The following is a 19,539-nucleotide window of genomic DNA, read 5'->3' as shown; positions in this document are numbered from 1 at the left end:
ATATTCATGTCGAAAAATATGGCAAAATTAGGTTCGGCAAAGAATAAAGTTCAATTGTCGTAGACATAGCCGGGCCCATTTGCAGGTTGCAAATTAGAAAATTGTTCGTTGAAGCTGATGGTACGTCGTCGTTGATTGTAATGGTCATCTAGTTGTTAGCTGTCGTTGATAATGTTGGTCATCTAGTTGTTACTGTGGTCCAATACTCGCGAGAGTTTGACTGCTGTTTGGTGTAGAATCCCCCTGCTAGTTTTAATTTCGCAGGAGCAAACGATTCCGTCTGCACCTGGGAAAGTACGAAGTACCCCGTCCCAGGGGCCAAAGACCTCGAGGCGTTAGGTCTTCCAGTATCCATACAAGGTCTCCTTGCTGAAGATTTTCTACTTGCTTTGTCCATTTCGTTCGGGTCGTCAAGGTTGGCAAGTAGTCTTTGAGATATCTGTTCCAGAACTGTTGACTCAAGGCTTGAGCTTGTTTCCAAGTTCTCTTGTCCGTTGTGTGGCGAGGGAGAAACAATCCGGGAGGCAAATTGTTTGTTGGTCGTCCTAGTAGAAGGTGATTGGGTGTAAGGGGCTCGTCGTCGGTTGGGTCTGATGAGACGTGGGTTAGCGGGCGAGAATTCATCATAGCTTCAACCTCGCACGTGAAGGTTGACAGAGTTTCGTCGTCCAGTGCCCGTGTTCCAATGACTTTGTAGAAGGCAATCTTAAATATTTTTATGAGGCGTTCCCATGATCCACCAAAGTGAGGAGCTGCAGGTGGGTTGAACTTCCAGGTTATTCCAAGTAATTGGCATTGATTGTTGAAGTCGTTGCTGTGTTGAATCTCAGAAAGGCTTTCCTGTAATTCCTTGTCAGCTGCAACGAAGGCTTTTCCGTTGTCAGAGAAGATGATCCTGGGCTTACCGCGTCTAGCGATGAAACGGCGTATGGCTTGTAGAGTTGATTTTGTGTCAATTTGCTGGCTTTTTTCTGAATGAACTGCTCGCGTGACGATGCAGGTGAAGAAGAGAACGTATCGCTTACTGTACTCGTCGTTGTTCCGCGTGGCAAAGGGTCCAAAGAAGTCAATTCCTGTTGAGTAGAATGGGTAACTGTTTTCCGATAAAGGAAGTCGTTGTAGGGGTAGATCTGCCATCAGAGGCTTCACTGGTTCCTGTCGAAGGCGTCGGCAAGGTATGCATTGTCGAATAGTTTTCTTCAGATGCTTGCGTGATCTTATGATCCGAAAGTCCTGCTGAAGAATGCTTCGGGTGTGTTCCATTCCACAATGGGAATTTATTTCGTGTGTTTGCTTCATGAAGAGTTGTATTGGGTAGTTTTCTGCGTTCAGAATGACTGGATGTCGGCTGCAAAGTAGAAGCGGGGCTTTCTGTGGTCGTCCTTTGGCACGTAAGTATCCGTGATCGTCGATGAAGGGGCAAAGAGGTTGTAGAGGGCTGCGGGTTGGAATGTCAGATTTCTTTGTCAGGCATGCTATTTCCTTGGGGAATGATTGATTCTGTGAGTGTTTAATGATCCATGCGAATCCTAAGGTGAGGTGTCGAAGTGAGAGGCTCTGGCGTGTCTTCCTTTTGATGTTTTCTGCGAAGAGAAGAACATATGAAGTAACTCTGAGTGCTCTTGTCCAAGTGCTAAATCTGTTGAAGTCGATTAATGATGTTGGCGGTTGTGGGTCGTTGTCTGTCAGATGAATATCGGCTGTAGGTTGTGTTGGCGGGTGATTAGGCCAATCTGATGATGGTCTTAACAAGAAGTCTGGTCCTTTGATCCATCGTGAATCGGTAGTCATGTCACATGCTTTGTAACCACGTGTTCCGTCGTCTGCAGGGTTGTCTTTGCTGGGCACCTATCTCCAGTCCAATGGAGATGTTGAGTCCATGATGAAATTCAGGCGGTTGGCAATGAAGATTCGGTGTCGTTGATTCGGCGAGTTTATCCAATGAAGAACTGTTGTACTATCTGTCTATAGTGTCGTACTGTCGATTCGTATGTCATGTTGTTCTTTGATGAAACGAGACAGTTTAGCTCCGTTAGTGGCGGCTTGAAGCTCGAGATTTGGAATTGTCATTCTGCTGATGGGTGCTACTCGGGCTTTTCCAATGACGAACTTGAGTTCCGTTGTGTCGTCGTCGTATCTGATTCTGAGGTAAGCAACTGATGCTAAGGCAAGTTCGGAGGCGTCGCTGAATACATGGAGTTGGGTTTCCAGTATCTTCCTTTCTGTTTTGAAGTAAGTCCGGGGCAGGCAGATGTCGTTCAATTGGCTTCGCTTGTCTATCCAATCGTTGAGGTCTGTTAAATGCTCCATGTTTAGAGGTTTGTCCCATTGAGGTTCATTACTCCAGGCAAGTTGAAGTGATTGTCGTAGTCGAATTGTCAGTGGCATCGTAATTCCAAGCGGGTCAAAGATTGAAGAAGCAAACTTCAATAGTTTCCGCTGCTTTAAGTCCTTCTTGTCAATGGCGTGAAACTTCTTTGCTTCCACAAGAAAGACGTCCGTGTCTGGTTTCCATTTCACTCCAAGAACTCTTTCGAGGGGTCGTTCCTTCTTGGTGAGGCTGTCGCTGTTTTCCAAGTGGTTCTCGTTAACTGTTGTGAGGAATTGTTGAGAGTTTGAGGTCCATTTTGTGAGGTTGAAACCTCCAAGGCTGAACATCTTTTGAAGGTCGTTCATTAACTGTGTCGCTTCCGTCGGTGTTGAAACGGCTTTTTATAGGTCGTCCATGTATATGTTGCGTTTTGTGATTTGCTCCAAGGCTGGATATTTGTCGGCATTGTCCTTCGCACATTGTCGAGTGGCGTAGCAGGCAACACATGGTGAGTCGGTAGCTCCGAAGATGTGGCGGGTGTATTGGAAGGTTGCGGGTTGGCCCGTGTTGTTCTTCCACAGAAATCGCAAATACGGCTGGTCCTCTGGGCTCACGAAGACCTGCATGAACATTGCTTCAATGTCGGCAGAAATAGCGATTTGGTCCTCGCGAAATCGCATAACGATTCCAGCAAGGTTTGTGAGGAGGTCTGGTCCAGTTAGTAGGTTGCTGTTGAGTGATACTCCTTTGTAGATGCTCGATGCATTAAGGACTCGGCGTGCCTTGCCAGGTTTATTGATGTTTGTCACTGGATGATGAGGAAGGTACCATTTTCCTGTTGAGTCTTCATGGGAATCATCAACTTTGACTATGAAACCTTTCTGCAAGTCGGTGTCGATGGTCTCCTGATATTTCTGTGCCATCTCGGTGTTTCTCTTTAGTCGTTGGAGAAGGCTATCGAGCTGCTTCTTGGCAAGCCATCTATTGTTTGGCAGTTGTTGTCCACGTTTCCAAAGCATTCCAACTTTGTAGTGTCCATTGGGCAAGCGGGTTGTTGAAGATTCCAAGATGCGGAGAGCTTCCTTGCGGTCTGTTGAGAGGCTGCGTTGGTCAGCTGAAATCCCTTCGGCGTCCATTTTCATCCATTCAGCTACGTGGCGAAACAGTGTATCGTCTGTCGTGAAGTTGATTGTGTTGACGTCGTTGGTTGTCGCTGCATTGTCTCGTCCACAGAGAGACCATCCAAGTGGCGTTTCCCATCCAATAGGCACAATTTGTTTTGAATGGATTACCTCTGAAGGTGTCATGAGTTCGGCGAAATCGCATCCAATGATGATTCCGATTTATTTCGAGGGCAGTGTGGCTATCCGAATGTGTTGAAGTGGCTCGTTCCTTTGGCAGATGGAGTTGACGAGTTCAGGGTTGACTTGGGAAAGGTTCCAATCCATTATGACGTCGATGTCATTTAGTTGAAATGGCTGCTTTTGCTGGTTGTAGGGTCCAATCGCGATCGTCATCTTTGTAGAAGCTGTGTCTGATGATGTCAGTGCTTGGTTTAGCTGGATGGTGTCGTCTAATTGCAGATCTGGTTTGAGTTGGAGGGCGATTGATGATTTAAGCAATGTCAGTTTGCTTCCACAATCAAGCATTGCATAGGCATGAACTCTATGTTTGCCATGAGAGATCGTTATTGGCAGGGTCGGAATGTGGCGAGTCGATTTCCTTCTGCTTATGCTGGTGCTGCAGTTGGTGGTGTCGTCATGTTGTCTGGAGTTCCGGTTGGCTGTCTCCCTTTGTGTCGTCGAGTTGTAGGTGCTGCTGTTGTGCAGAAGTGTGTGGTGTTTCTTACTGCATCCGTCCGTCCGGCAGGATTGCGTTGATTGACAGTCGGCGAACTTGTGGGGGCTGAGGCAGTTGAAACATAGTTGTAGGTCCCTGGCATGCTGTAATCTGTCCTTTGGGTTCATTGCGATGAAGTGTTGGCATTTTCCAAGGTACTGGCAATTGCGTTTCTCCGGGCAAAAATCTCGTCGTTGATCCTTTGTCCATATTTATGTTGCTGCTGGCTGCGTTGCTGGTTCCGGTTGTTCTGATTGGCGCGGTGATCTTATGGTCCATGTTGGTGGGTGTGACCGTTGGATGATGATCCTTGAGTGTTGCTGCTGTTGTAGTTGTTGCTGCTGCTGCTGTTTCTGGTGTTGTTGTTGTTGCTGCTGTTGCTCGGCAAATCGCTGCATGCTTCGGCGTAAATGTTGAACCAATTGGTGAGGTCGATGAGTGATGGTTGTCTGATGTTGCATTGCAGATTGTATCTATTCCATTCTAGTCGGCAAGGGGTAGGCAGTTTTGACAAAACTGTTTGGACATTTGTCGTAGAGTGTAGATCATGCTGGAATCCAAGTGTCGTGAATGTATCGACCATTGTCTGTAGGAAGTTGGCGAGGTCCTTGTAGCTTCTGGTATGTCGTAGATTGGGGCCGCTGATGGCGTCGAGTCGTCGAAGGAAGGATGTAACTATCTTCGTCGGGTTACCAAAGTCGTTTTCCAGTCGCTGAAGGGCTGCGTCATACATTGCTCCATTGCATCCATAACCTCGGATGAGATATTTGGCATCTCCGGATACAAGTTTCTGCAGATGTGTCATCTTTTCCGAGTTTGTCATGTCGGTGCTGTTGATGGTTGCGTTGAACAGTCCTATCCAATCTAACCATTGTTCAGGTTCTCCGTCGAATCTGAATGGTTTGACAATGGGCACTGGTTTGCTGAATGTCTTCGAGATCGTTTGATGATGGTTGTGGTCTGTCGGTGCTGTTCCAAGGTTGGTAGGAATCGGAAAATAAGTCGGCTGGTTCTGATGTGCTGCATGTTGATGTGCTGCATGTTGATGTGCTGCATGTTGATGGACTGCATGTTGATGAGGGGGAGGTCGGTTGATATTTGGGTGAGTTGTTCCTGTTGGTCCCCTGCAGCCTGCATGAAAGAAGGCTGTTGTTGATGATGTCGGCATGTTCGTAAGGTTGTATGCTGTCGTGGTTCCCAGAAATCCTTCCTGGTACGATCGTATGGCAGGTTGTGTACATTGGTGAGTCACGGTCGGCTGACTGGAGGTCCAATTTGTTGCTGTTCGTTGATCTCCTTGGTTTGTTGGCAGTAGTGCTGGTTGTGCTGGTATCAATACTCCGTTGATGTTTGTGATACCTTTAGCTGTCGTCTGGTGTCAACTGAACACGTTGGTGGGGGAATGATTGGTTGAATTCTGATTTCCAATCGTCAAGATGGGTCTAAAGGCGCTATTCGGATTATGTGTCCTCTGTTGCTGACTTGGAGGCTGGTATAGTCCATGTGGGGGGCTAGCTGTCTGGGGAGCAAGAATTGGGTGTGTGATTTGCTGTCCAATCATTTGACTCGGAGCTGCTTTTGAAGTTGCTGTCGGAAGAAATATTGGCGCTGAAACATTTCTTTGTTGGGTTGCTGGTGCGTTCATCTGCTGATTGAAAACTTGGATTTGAGTTCCAGGGTTGGAGTGCGGTGACGTTTCATGAAGTTGAGCTTCCGAGTTTGGTCTTTGTCCCACTGTTGCTGTCAATTGCTGATTGTCGATTTGGAGTTGAGTTCCATTGTTCAATTCTATAGTCGTTCCTTGAAGTTGAGCTTCTGGGTGGTTCGGCTGAAGGTTTGAACTTTGTGACAAGTCGGCGTTCGGCTGCTGCAATGAGAGGTTTGACTGAGGATGGAGGTGAGTTCCATGGGCAGTTTGAGTTCCAAGAGTTTCTGTTTGTTGTTGATGAATGCGATGATCCAAGGTATTGGCGTCGCTGTTAGATCCGGGGCGAAGTAGGAGTCCTGAATTGTCATGGGCGGAATTTGATCTGTGGTTTGAAGTAGCGTTTAAGATTGCTGGCAATCCTGAAAATTGTGGCAAATCGTCCGGGGTGTCCTGGTCCATGGTGACGTTTTGTGTAGTGGTACTACGGGTTAAACTTCCCGTTTGGCGTCGAAAGGGAAGATTTTCCAAGGCTTGTCGTATTATTGAAGGCGTCGAGACGTTGCTGGCTACTCGTGATGAATTTAAAGAGGACGTGGCAGTGTTGTTGAGGGTACGCTCGTATCGTTTTGATCGTAGTTGGATCGTTCGGTACAAAACTTTCAAAGTTTTCAATCGTTCAATGATTGAGTCTTGCTGGTCCGTTCCGGTGCGTATTATCTTGACTGCTTCGTTATTGGCATCGTCAAGCAAGCTCTTCAATTCCGTTAAGAAATCGTTTATGATCTGTACTTCGTCGGAATCGCTTATGGCTTGGTTAATTGCTTTTGCTAAAATTTCTACGTCTGTTTCTATGAATTTAAAAACAGCATCATAGTTTGAATTCATTTTTAATTGACTATGTCTCCTGAACTTAATTCACGTTCTGACGTGTCAGACAAAAAAGTAAAATGGCCAATATGTAATTCCTTTGATTACATGGAACCCTCGCAATTGTATTGTAACAAAAAAATGATTTTGAGTTTTTTTTTCTTTGGAACTTACAATCCAAAAAAAAAGAAAAAAAAGTAAACAATATGATTGTTAGTATAAGGATGGGTTCGTTGATTTTTCAAACAAAAAAAACCTTGGTTTCGGTTTTTTTTTTAAAAAAACTATTGTGCGCCAATGACAATGGCAATACTTTTTGGGTGATTAAGATTCCAATTTCAAATCGTAGTTTAGTTGTTTCTTTTTAAATGATTTCTTTTGATTTTTGAGTCTTTCAGTTTACTAATTTGGCGGCATATTCATGTCGAAAAATGTGGCAAAATTAGGTTCGGCAAAGAATAAAGTTCAAATGTCATAGACAACCATGAAACAGAAGGTTATGCTTTTTATTTGCGATGATAGATTTTTAAGTTGCATGAAAAAGACTGACAACAGAGTCGTAAACCGAATGCAAATTGCTTACGTATATAGCGTTTAGGTGCACCTTAAAATGTTGTTGCTTCCATTTCATCTTTTGTGCATATTTTAGATTTCAATCCAACGCCAAGTGAACGTTGAAACATTATGCTTCTTAGTGTAAATCAATGTGAAACACCATGTTAATTTTCAGGTTGAGTAGGTAGAGAAGCAAATATATTAAAGTTGAAAAATCCATAACCGTTTTTCTTTTAATTTATATCAGAAAATGAAACTCGGATAAATCGCAATCACAAGGAAATAAAGCAGCATCTCCAAGCACGGCACAAAAAATTTGCAATTTTATTTTCAACTGTTTAATTTTTTTGTTTTATTTTTTTAGGTCGACCAAATTGATTTTTCGAGCTCTCTGAAAACACTGTTTCATTCCAACTTTTGCCAAATTTTCTGCGCCGCAGGCAAAATTTTGAAAAAACAGGCCAAAAAAGGCATTTAGGCTTTTTTTTGAAAATTTTGACCAAAAATTGCGTTTTTTCGGCGCGCGCTCCCTCCTCAAAACTAGTATATATTGGCGCCGAAGGCGGCTTTAGAAAGTTTTCAGGGCCCTATCACCAAAAATGGATATCTCAAAATAGTACAGAGGGGGTCCCTTTGGGTCGGCAGGTGGTCGAATTCCTGAGAGGGCGTCGCCCCCCCCCCCCCTAAATCCACCCCTGGTCGAAAGAATTCCGTCTAATGAAATTCATAGTAGTATGTATTACTTCTGAGGCGTTCATTAGCTAATCAATCCGAACTTTGGTTTTCGCAATCAAAACTATTCCTAGAAAATCCAAGATTTTAGGCTACTCCCTGATAGAACTTTCAATCAAACTTGAGAAAACAGAGCCCAGGAAAACAGAATAGCTGAAACTTTTTGTATCTGATCGCTGTCTATCAATTACTTGTAAGAAAAAGCGAGACGAACGTAGAGAAACAAAAAGTTAAAATTTCTTTTCCCGTGGCTATACTTTTCAATACGCTAAAGTTAAGTGTTTTTTAAAAAACAGAGGCAAAGATGAGCATCGCACCACTTGCGATACAATATTGAATGTCATGAAAATCAAACGGAAAAAAATTCAAAAAATCTTTTTTGTAAAATAAAAAATTGCAACAAACGCCCAAAATATCCGGAACAAAAATGCCTGCACCATTAGAAATTCTACAAAGAGCTCTGGGAATGCTATAAAGAAACCAAGTTTTCAAAAAAGTCCTTTCTGCGGAACTAAGCAGACAGACAATAATCTATGCTAGCCGAAATTTTCTATTTACAAAAAAAAACAAGTCTCAACTGAAATCGAACTCCCGGGCTTTGTCGTCTCAATCATAGGGTTACAGCAACTTGGACTAAAGCTGAACCATCGAGGTATGGGAATTAAACCGACTAAACTAAACAGACGGATGATAATCCGCAAAAAAAAACTCGCAAAAAGGCCCGGCCGGATTCGCTCAGCAATTCTTTGCAATCTCAAGCTGAATTTAACATTACCAAGCAGAAACAAAGCGGAGAAAACCTGAGCAGAAACCCTTTATGACAAACAGGAAATAATAAAAACTCTAACTTAAAAAGATACAAGTCCCTTTTCCCGTCGAAAAAAAAAATAAATTTTAACTAATGGAGCTGATTAAATTAAAACCACTGTAAAAAGCAAATTTCGATTTGGTCGGTTTTTAAAAATGCTTAAAACAACTGTAGTTTAAATTGTTTACAGCTAAAATAAACGATTCTTAGATGTGGCAACAAAGCCGATAAAACATAAGCAGACAAATAATATGCCGAAATTTTTTTAATCGGAACAATAACCGTTTGAAAAACACTGATCCTGATCATACTCCAACCCAAGACCTTTGCCGTCCCAGGCGTATTCGTTACCACCAGGCTAAGCATGCAAGAGACACTACTAATTTTGAATTCATTATGAACCAAGGTACCGCTAGTTCAATGAGTCCTGTGGACATAGTTATTTATGGGGGAAAATACTAATACCCAATTGCAATCGAGGATTGAATAGATTTTTACACTTGAGCCCAAATCTTGGCTACCTCGAAAATCAAAAAAAAATAAGACCGGACAACACACACTTAAGTAGACCAAAAATTGAAATAACAAAAATTGATAAATCGTGTCCAAAAAACTTGAGGTTTTGTTCCTCATTTAAACAAAGTATCAGACTACAAAATCACTGAAATAATCGAAGTTTCGCAAAGAGGCCAAGCGGGAGACTCTACATTTCACACACAGAAAATGAAAGCCACTAATCCGGAAAAGTGTGAGCTAAAACATCTGAGCTTTCTAAATGATGCTCAAAAGTAAAGAACAAACACGTCCAGCAACACAACAAGGGGGTTAAATAAGTAGTCAGAAATATTCATCGAGCAGCAGCTAAGCCGAAAAAACTTGGGTAAACGTCCGTTTTATCTGAAAACAATAAAATATCATGAAAATTTTTTAGCTGAAATAATCTCAAACTCTAAACTCATGCGCCATTCCACTAACGGAAAGACAACAGGATAAGAATACTTGCTAGGTTCCTTCAGTGAAAAAAAGGTGCTTTAAGCCAATTAGGTCACTTAAGTGCAAAAATAAACAAATTGAGTCACTTGCAAACAAAAAAAATTGCGAAGAGAAAATATACAAAGATTTAATTTCACATATCAGAATTGAATTAAAAACGCTTCCACAGTTACAATGAAACATGCTTAAAGCACAAGAGAATTCGGCGATTTAGCAACTAAGCCAAAAAAAAGAAATAAATATAGGCCGATAAAATTTTGAAAGTGAATACTTTCAATAACAAAAAAAACATCCTGCTCGGATTCCAACCTCGACTCTTAGCCGTCCTAGGAGTAGTCATTACCTCTAGGCCACATAAACCACAGAAGCAAAAAAATTTGAATAATTTTATCAATCAAGTAATGAAGTGATTCTAGTGATGTTGTTTAACTAGTTTTCAGTCTTAAAAATAGTCTATTCCGATTTGATAACGTTTGCTATTCGCAAACGTAAAAATACAGTGATCCGTTTATGTAGATTACCGTTCTCAGCTTCATTACATCAAAAAACAATCGTGGAGACAGCGTTGAATTTTGATCGAAGAAGAACACTCAAATAAAGCCAAGATGAAAAAATTGTTCAAAACTCCTTTGTATGACAACTTATTTTCTAGATGATAGCAAGGCTTAGGCTTTAATTTAAAGATTCAAGTATCGGTAGCCTAAGTTAAACTCAAATTTAAAAAGCAAAAGTTTCGATTTATTTGAAATTTTCATTTTCCAGGACTCTTGGATAGCATGACTTCATCTTTTAATGTTTCAAGTCTTAAAACCTGTTGAAATTCATTCGACGGAAACTCAAAAAAAATTATTTACACGAAATGGCAGAACTTCAGCTGTGCGAACATTTAACATAAAACGATTTTGAAATAATAGCATAAAAATTTATGATTTATCTATACCAGAAGTATTTGTAAACCCCAATTCGATAAACTCGCAGTGGAAACAAACTGTTGATAGGATAACACGATAAATAAAATATATCAAAATTTCAAGTAAGCAGCCGTTTTATAAAATTAATTGGAACTCAATTACCTGCACATTCTTACGATTATTAAACATGGCATTCCAAAATTATAACAAGGATAGCCGGTTGCTGTGCAAGTCGCACAGAATGTTCCATGTTCCGACCATATTCTTGAACAAACCACAAAAAAAAGTTTTTTTTTTTGCAAATTAAATTAAATATATTTGTGTGTGGTGTGATGAAATGATCTGAACAAATGACTAGAGCGACGAATTGCGGCGAATTGGAAAAATATTTTCTTCAAAAAATCATTGAAAAAAAAAAACATTAAAACATCTTTTTTTTTTTGCAGAATTTTTGATGTGTATTGATAAGTTAGCGCTAAAAATTTTGAAAACTTATTTTAATAGATTTTTCGAGGCTTGAACAAAAATTCATGGCTTGTTTACTACTTACTCGCTCGAAAATAGACAAAAATCAGAAATTTCAGAAAAGTTTTTCTTGACACTGGGAAAATATTTTGGAAATTTTAAAATGTCGCTCGCATCACGACTAATGGGGCTCTATTATGATAAAACGCTCAACACAATCTGTTGGTTATTTGTGGTACTTGATTTTGCGTGGAAAAAAAACAGAACACTAAAACACACCCGAATACAAAGTTTCTCCCCATTTTCAGTATTTGCAACAATAAAAAATGAATTCTCCAGGAAAACCTACGTTGTAAAAATTAAGCTGAAAAAATAAGCAAGTATATGTTCCAAAAATTTGATTTTCAAAAAGTACGTTCCTCATGGAAATCCAATCCACAGCCTTTGTCGTCACAAATGCACAGAATCAGTCACTTATAAAGAATTCCAGAAACAGGCTAGTAAACTGCAAGATGGAGTTCTAGAAACAACTCGATCAAGTTTTTGGCTGTAAATTGAACTTAAAATAAAAAAAAATAAAACCAGTTTTGCTCGACACTGGGAGAATTTTTTGGAAATTTTCTACTTTTTTTCGAATCACGAATGGAAGGGCTTCAATATAATATACCATTCAACTCACTCCGATGGTTATTTGTAGCTAATTTTACGTGGAAAACAAAAAAAGAGAAAAACTAAAACACACCCGAGTACAAAGCTCCTCCCCATTTTCAATAGTCGAAACAAAGAAAGAAGGTCAATGAAGCTTAACTTTGTAGCATAACAAAAATTACGCTTTTCTAGCAATATCTAATCACAAGGCATGACTAGTGGAGAGGGGTGCAGACACCCGCAATTCCATTCCCACAGGAATTCGATCCCCTGCCTTTGGTAACATTTTTAAAACACCCATTTACGGCTGACCGACCCTAAAATTATTCATTAGGCGCCAATATAAACTAATTTTGAAGGGGAGATTTGATCAAAACTTTCCAAAAAATGCTTTAAAAACTTCTGTTTCAAAAAATTGCCTGCGGCACAAAAAACTTGGTCAACATAGGGTGTTTTTAGCGATTTGGGAGAGCTGAAAACTAAATTTGGTCGACCTAAAAAAGTTGACAAAATTTTGAACATTTTTTTGAAAATCCTACATCCGCGCCTGTGGAACCTGATCGAAACTACATTTTATGATTGGATAAATTAGATATTTTACCACTGTAAAGTATTTAATATTAACCAATCATGATCCATCTAACTAACAACCCACTTATTTGTAAGTGCTGGAATTACTTGTAATTTCAGCACCAGAGAGATTTGAATTTAACTTAGAAATTAGTTGACTCTCCAAGAAGACTTCAGCAGCCGCAATAAACCAGTATACCCTAGATCTATTGAGCCTAGCAGAGACTAGTTAAACACCCTGAGACTAGATAGTATAAGAGTAAGATTAGGATCGGTATTAGACTAAGAAGTTGCACGAATCTATCCGGCCGAAAATAAGATAGCGTGACGAGCAGACGGTGTACCCTATCCGAAATTACTCTATGAGTTAACCACCTCGGTTATAACTCATCTGGAAAAATTAAGTTACAAATTTTCATCATTATTAGAATTACTGCTTTTAGGGAAATAATTTATAAATTAATTTATTACATTTGTATGAATTTTATTTAATTTAGCTGGTGCAAAGGATTATTAGAGTTTGGGATAATTTGAAGAAGTTTTCTATTTTTTATTTTTCTTTTGTGTATTTTGCAGATGATCGTGAGATGAAGACTAAAAATCTAAATAAAACACCAAACTAATAAAAATTTTATAAAATGTAAATTATATCTTGCAGTATATAGATCAGCATACCACACCAAAGACGAACATCCAAAGACAAAATGACCCCACTACACTCGAAAAAGAATGGCCAACCACAATCAATATGCCGCCCACAATCACAACTCAAAGGATTCAGAGTACGACTTGACTTCGCAGAAAAGGACTTCATTGAACTAGAACAATGACCACCTCGATGTTCAAGTATACGTACAGATCCGAGTAACCAGGCATCCCCTCCACGCACAATCTCCACGCCATTCCCAGACAAGGTCAAACACAAAGAAGTTCTCTACATGAAACGAAAAAACCTGTCATAGCCAACCATTCTGAAATCAGATTTGAGTTTGTTGCGAAAACCCAGTCGTTGTCATAAGAAGACACAACGATTGAATCTGGAACTTCTCTAACAAGAGAACCCAGACGAAATATGATGTTCGCCAAATACCAACGTCCATCATCCATCTTTTGAATTGCAGAAAGACTATTCTAAAAAACTCTGTAAAACCCGGATGGGTGGAACCTGATCTAAACTACATTTTATGATTGGATAAATTAGATATTTTACCACTGTAAAGTATTTAATATTAACCAATCATGATCCATCTAACTAACAACCCACTTATTTGTAAGTGCTGGAATTACTTGTAATTTCAGCACCAGAGAGATTTGAATTTAACTTAGAAATTAGTTGACTCTCCAAGAAGACTTCAGCAGCCGCAATAAACCAGTATACCCTAGATCTATTGAGCCTAGCAGAGACTAGTTAAACACCCTGAGACTAGATAGTATAAGAGTAAGATTAGGATCGGTATTAGACTAAGAAGTTGCACGAATCTATCCGGCCGAAAATAAGATAGCGTGACGAGCAGACGGTGTACCCTATCCGAAATTACTCTATGAGTTAACCACCTCGGTTATAACTCACCTGGATATATTTGTACTTTTTTCTATTTTTGAACTGGTAAACAATTCATCACTTTTCCAAGCAGCGAGCAGAGATCATCATGAGCCTCGCACCACCGACCATTCGACAGAGAGGTGGAGGAAACCTTCCACGTCACTCCCGACAGTTCTTTCCCCTTTGGTCTGGTTGAGCAAAGATTGTTAAACCCAAGACTTTAAGCCCTGAACGATATATAATCCCATTATTCAAGCTTCTTGGTAAAACAAAACAATCTAATCTTAATATACAATTCAACAGAGAAATTTATACATACAAACATTTAATATAAACATTCAATCGTTCATAAATAAATTGCAAATCTAATCTAAAACTAAACTTATCTCATCAAGATCATTCTCAGATTTGAGTTCGTTTGAAAGTTGTGAGTCAATACTGTGGAAAAATTTGCGTAGAACTTCGTTTTCCTCTTTCGGCAAAGAAGGATCCCTTGTTAAGGAACATGGCAGCTCAGGGAAAACTTCATTAAAGTCTTCTGTAATATCCTTCATAATATTACCATCGTCGCAGGCATGAGCTTCGTTGTTATTCTGTTCGAATTCCATTCCATTGTTATTGAATACATCTTTTTCCGAGTCGATCCAATCGTCTAAGAGAGTTGAACGTTTCGATTCAGACCGCTCATCATTGGCCGAATTTTTCACCCAATCGGAAAGGTCTTTCTCTAGATCTTCATCATTACATTCTTGAGATTGTCCTAATGCAGCGAAACAACCGACCAACGGTCTTTCATTTCTACTGATGGCAGTTTTGATTGCTTGTGAATTACTTTTCAGTGTTTGACACTCAATTGCCTTCAATTTATTTTCAAGTTCTGACACCCGCACTCCTAAAGCTTTATTTGTTTGTTTTTGATGAGATAATGACATATTTTTCTCTTCAATGGTTTCGGTTAACGAAAGAGCTAATGTATGCAGCTCTTCGACAGTTTTGGCGCTTACTGGGAAATTTTCTCCTGGCGCACCCATTAAGTAGTTTTGCACTTCTTTTGTGGACAAGAAATTGCATTGACCGTTAACCGTACTTGCAGTTCTCTGGGAAACCGAATGGAAAATTGATTTGTCATTTCGCTTAGGATTTGGCTTGGGTTTTCCACTGATTTGCTTTAGCTTCAAATAATGAGCTTGGAGAATGTCTTTCTCGCACTTTACTTGCGATAGCTGGGTTTTCAAATGATTATTTTCTAACGTTAATGCGTCTATGTCAACTATTGCCTTTTCCGTATCCCCGCCAAGAATATGGTTCAACTCTGCATTTAACCTCTCACTGCGGCTAACATAAAACAGTTTTTCGTTGGACTGTTCCTTATTCTGTTCACGGTATGCAAACAATTCCTGTTCTAGCTCATCGTTGCGCAGTTTTGAAGCTTCCAATTCGGTTATCAAAACTTCTAATCTCGCCTGACCGCATCCTATGTCGTTTGCATGATAGTTTGTACTTGAGTAGCTTGAGCTCGTCCCTGCATTGCCTCCAGAAGAACCCACACGCTGCCTTGCAACAGTCTCTCGCAACAGCTTTATATCTTCGTGAGCCTCCATATTCTTGTTTTGCAAATGTTTTATTTCTTCGCTCATTTCGCGCTTCTGCTTAATAAGCTCGTTTATGATGCCCTTCTGTCGACGCAACTCAAGTTCATTTTCTTTGCTCAGCCCGGTGTAAGCAATTGGCGAGCCTCCGTTATCGCAACTAGCTGCAGGGAAATCTCTGTCTTTGGCAACAAGACTAGCTGCACCACATTCACAAGTTGAAACTATTTTCTTAATGAGAGACCTTACTTGATCGCGCTCTTTCATACATTTTTCTAAATCCTTGGCTAGCAAAAGCAGTGCTTCACGCTTCCGTTGGAGCATTTTAGAAAATGCAACTTCTTTTCCGATTTTCAACCAATACCTAAAAATAGGAAAGTTACTTCCAGTTAGCAAGATGTCTGCCTAATACATACATGGAACTGATGGATAACAAAAGATTTCATTTTATAAAACATTAATGAAGGCCGGTCTAAAAACAATGACTGTTCGGCTTAGTTGACTATCAAAAATATGGACCGCAAATCTAATATTTGACTCCGAGTTGAAACCGGAGTCTAAAAACTAATGGTTCAAGGGATCAATTGAGCAATCTCCCCCCCAATCTCGCGTGGGGGGGAGATAGATCAATAGCTACTTGAGACTTGTTTATAACCACTTGAAAATAGTTTGAATGGCATGAAATCATAAAACATATTTTCAAACGACTGTGGAAAGCCAAAATTTACAATATAAAATTTAAAAGTTTCATTCAGATTGAAAAAAGAATCAATAAAACAGGCATAAAAAGCGACTTTTTTTCTTTCTTAAAATGACAAAAAGCTTTAGCGTACAATATTAAGGTGCTGCGGATAACCGTTTTTTGCTATTCAGATACAAGACTAGAGCACCAACCCTGGTAAATTGCTTTCCTCGATGAGGCTATGGATGCAAACAAAAATTTGCAAAAAAAAATATTTTTATAAAATAAACTTCAGTCGGTTAATTGATTGCGTGCTTTAAACACATCACCCATCTACTTGCGTTTGCTGAAGTCTTTTTGTAGAGTTTTTTCGTTTTTGATGGGGGGAGATAGCTCAATTGGTCATTACGGGGGGGGGGGGGAGAGATTGCTCAATTGATCCGTTCAAGAGCAGCCAAGCTAAATAACTTTTTCTCTTATTTTTAGGGTAAATCAGAAGGTCAAAAACTATCACTACGACGTAAGTTGTTATACTGGTCCTTCATCAATTCACCCAGTCAAAAAACCATTAGAATTCCATACATTGAAAAAGTGGCAACAACATTGATGAAGTATCAACAAAAAAAACGTTAGAAATTTAACTTTTAACAAAATTTTTTTCAATATCAGGTACAGATTCAGAATAGTTACTCATATGTTTGAATATAATGAGGTGAAAATAGTGCATCAATAGAATCATCAATTTAAGAAAAGTGAAAAAGTTGTACACCATTAAAAATTCAAGCAACGTAAAGTTATTAAAACTTTGTTAAGATCAACAAACAAATTTAATTCGTCGTTAGAATGCAATAACTCCAGTAAACCGGAACTGCACTAAATTTCAGGTACTTTTGTAATTCTTCTCCACTCTTTTCTATCCTCGGCCATATGGTAAGTCTCTGGAATGTGAATGTTCAGAGGAATAATCAGGGAATTAATGTCTTTTTGAACTAGTGCGACCCACGATGTTTTTTGTCTACCAGGTGGGTTTTTTGCAGGTTCAAGGTACGCACTGAGAGCTTGTCTAGCAGGAGTCTTTGTGTCAAGTCTAACAGCGTGTCCAAAACAGGCTCGACGTCTTCGCTTGATACTGGTGCTCCAGGGTTCTTGTTTGGTGCGTTTGTAGAGGTCTTCGTTCGTGATGATGTTAGGATAAAGATTCGTAGGATTTTACGTAGAAAGCGTCTCTGTGTGATATTAACGTCCTCAGTCAACTTTTTGGTTAGCATTCAAAGTTCACAGTTATAAAGGAAAACACTAGAGATGAAGTCGTTGAAGACTCTCAGTTTGGTATTCACGGAAATTTTGTTTTTGTTGAAAATGTTTTTGCATCTCACAAAACCTACAGTGGCAAGCGTACACCTGCGTAGAATATCTGATTCCGTGTCAAGTAATGGACCAAGGAATTTGCAGTTTTTCCAGTCGTTAGTGCCCCTTGAAATGTGGACTTCTTCGGTTTGCGAGTTGTTGATAAGCAGACTACGTTATGCGAGCCTAGTAGTGGCAAGAGTCTTGATGCGGTCAAGTTCAGCTTTTAACCGGTTAATCCAGCTGAGATCATCGGCGTACTGGGAGTCAATTCCACTTTCGCTCGTGATATCAGGTGTGTTGACGTCCTTGGGGTTGTACCCGTACGGATTTGAATAACAGTGGTCTTATTGATTAAAATCGGTTTTTGGAATGGAATAGACGTGATCGTAGGGAGTAATTTGACACTTGATATTGTCGATATTATCAATAAGAAGGCTGCAAATGAAGATAAAGTAGGTAGAAAATGAAGAAGCTAGAAAATGAAGAGAATTGCGCTAAAGAGAATTGCGCTAAAGAATTGCGGACATGTCGAGAAGTAGAAGGTAAACATCCTGGTCAATTTTGGAGATTTCGCGTTCAATTAAAAGCTTTATTGCGAAGACCTGTTCCGTCGTGCTTCTGCCAGCTTGGTATGCAGCCTTCGATTTTGGTATGTAATTCAGAATCTGGTCTATTGATCTATTGACAAGACAGATGGCCAGCACCTTGCGTATAGATGCCATGAGCATCAAGGGACGTAGATTACTGGTTGCTACCGACTTGCTGTGTTCACCATCCCAATTCCCAATCAGCTGAGTTCATCCCAATTTTGTTTGTTTATTGATTTTTTTAAGTCTCTATACCTTATGATCAAAATAGTAGGTGCAAGTTCTCTTTACCATTCCATCAAAAAACTGGAACAATCGGAACAAGATAAGCTTGCTGATCCTGTTCACTGTTTCGCTGGCCTGAATCTTGACCCTAGCACGTCAAATTACTGCCTCGATTACCTTACATCAACCCTTCTTAGGAACTGCAAAATTGTTCTCTGGCACGATTTATTAAACAACACAATAACATCGCACCCGAAAAAAGGCAACATACCCCAAACAATCGAAGAACTGATTGCGACCCTTAAGACTATTACAAACCTCTTTTGCGTCGTTACCTGTCAACGCAAAGGTGCTTCTTACATATTCGACAATCTTCTAAATTCAATAGACTGTTACGTAATCGACGTGACAAAGCACATTTTCAGTGCTTCCGAAAGAATTGACGAATCGTTTATTGCAGAATACCGAAAACGGCACCAGGCTGCTGACACAGAGTCGAAGGCTCTAGCTACTGTGCTGCACTATTTTCCCGACTTCAATAGAATCTTCAAAAAACGTGGCACGAAGCTTCGAACGGCTGGCGAGAAGCGCGAAGCTAGAAGGCGAAAATTCTTAACAGGTACGCAAATCTGAGTCCTAAATCTGAAATCTCAACAGGCGAGCTCATCGAGTCTCTGGCTCTGAGCCCCTTTAAGATTTCTAAACATAACACCCGAAATCGAGTCAAGTCAGTCTCTGATTCTTGTAGTACGTGCTGCGAGAAAATCCTGAAAAATGAAAGTTCTTTCGACTGCTTTTGCTGTGATTGTCGAATGCACCTGAATGAAGACTGCACTGGTCTAAGTGAAGCCGCTGTCAATGGAGTACCAACCTTAGGAAAAAATGCTCTATTGATATGCAACAAATGCGTTGAAGAAAAACGTCAAGATAATTTAACCCAAGCTGCCCATGAAACTACAACCTCAAAAGAAATTCGAGAAACTCAAATGAAAACCGTGGAAAATGAAATGACTGAACTCAAAAAAAACAGTGACCAAAATCAAAATGCTGCTAACCACCAAACAACCTGATTCAGATTATCCAACCCAACCTAGCTCGATTGCCAGTCGCCAAAAACCGCCTCCGAAACCCGCCGAGGAACTCGATGGCATTTGCATACGAGGAATCCCTGAATCAACGGAGAAGGAAGCAAGATTGCGCCAAGAACACGATCTCG

The 19,539-nt window shown here is 40.1% G+C and overlaps 2 protein-coding genes across 2 annotated transcripts in view; one reads left to right on the top strand and one right to left on the bottom strand.

Annotated features, from left to right (window-relative positions):
* LOC134840763 (glycogen phosphorylase-like) overlaps positions 1-19,539 on the top strand; it is a 428,033-nt gene that overhangs the window by 175,223 nt on the left and 233,271 nt on the right. The window lies entirely within an intron of this gene.
* On the bottom strand, positions 14,215-15,842 carry LOC134839504 (coiled-coil domain-containing protein 149-A-like). The gene has a single exon (XM_063855082.1). It carries the CDS (start codon positions 15,801-15,803, stop codon positions 14,256-14,258), a length of 1,548 nt encoding a protein of 515 aa, XP_063711152.1. The 5' UTR covers positions 15,804-15,842; the 3' UTR covers positions 14,215-14,255.

This window comes from Symsagittifera roscoffensis, chromosome 2, assembly GCF_963678635.1.
Source record: "Symsagittifera roscoffensis chromosome 2, txSymRosc1.1, whole genome shotgun sequence".
In the NCBI taxonomy this organism is placed as follows: domain Eukaryota; kingdom Metazoa; phylum Xenacoelomorpha; order Acoela; family Convolutidae; genus Symsagittifera; species Symsagittifera roscoffensis.
This window is presented reverse-complemented; position numbering and strand designations above follow the sequence as displayed.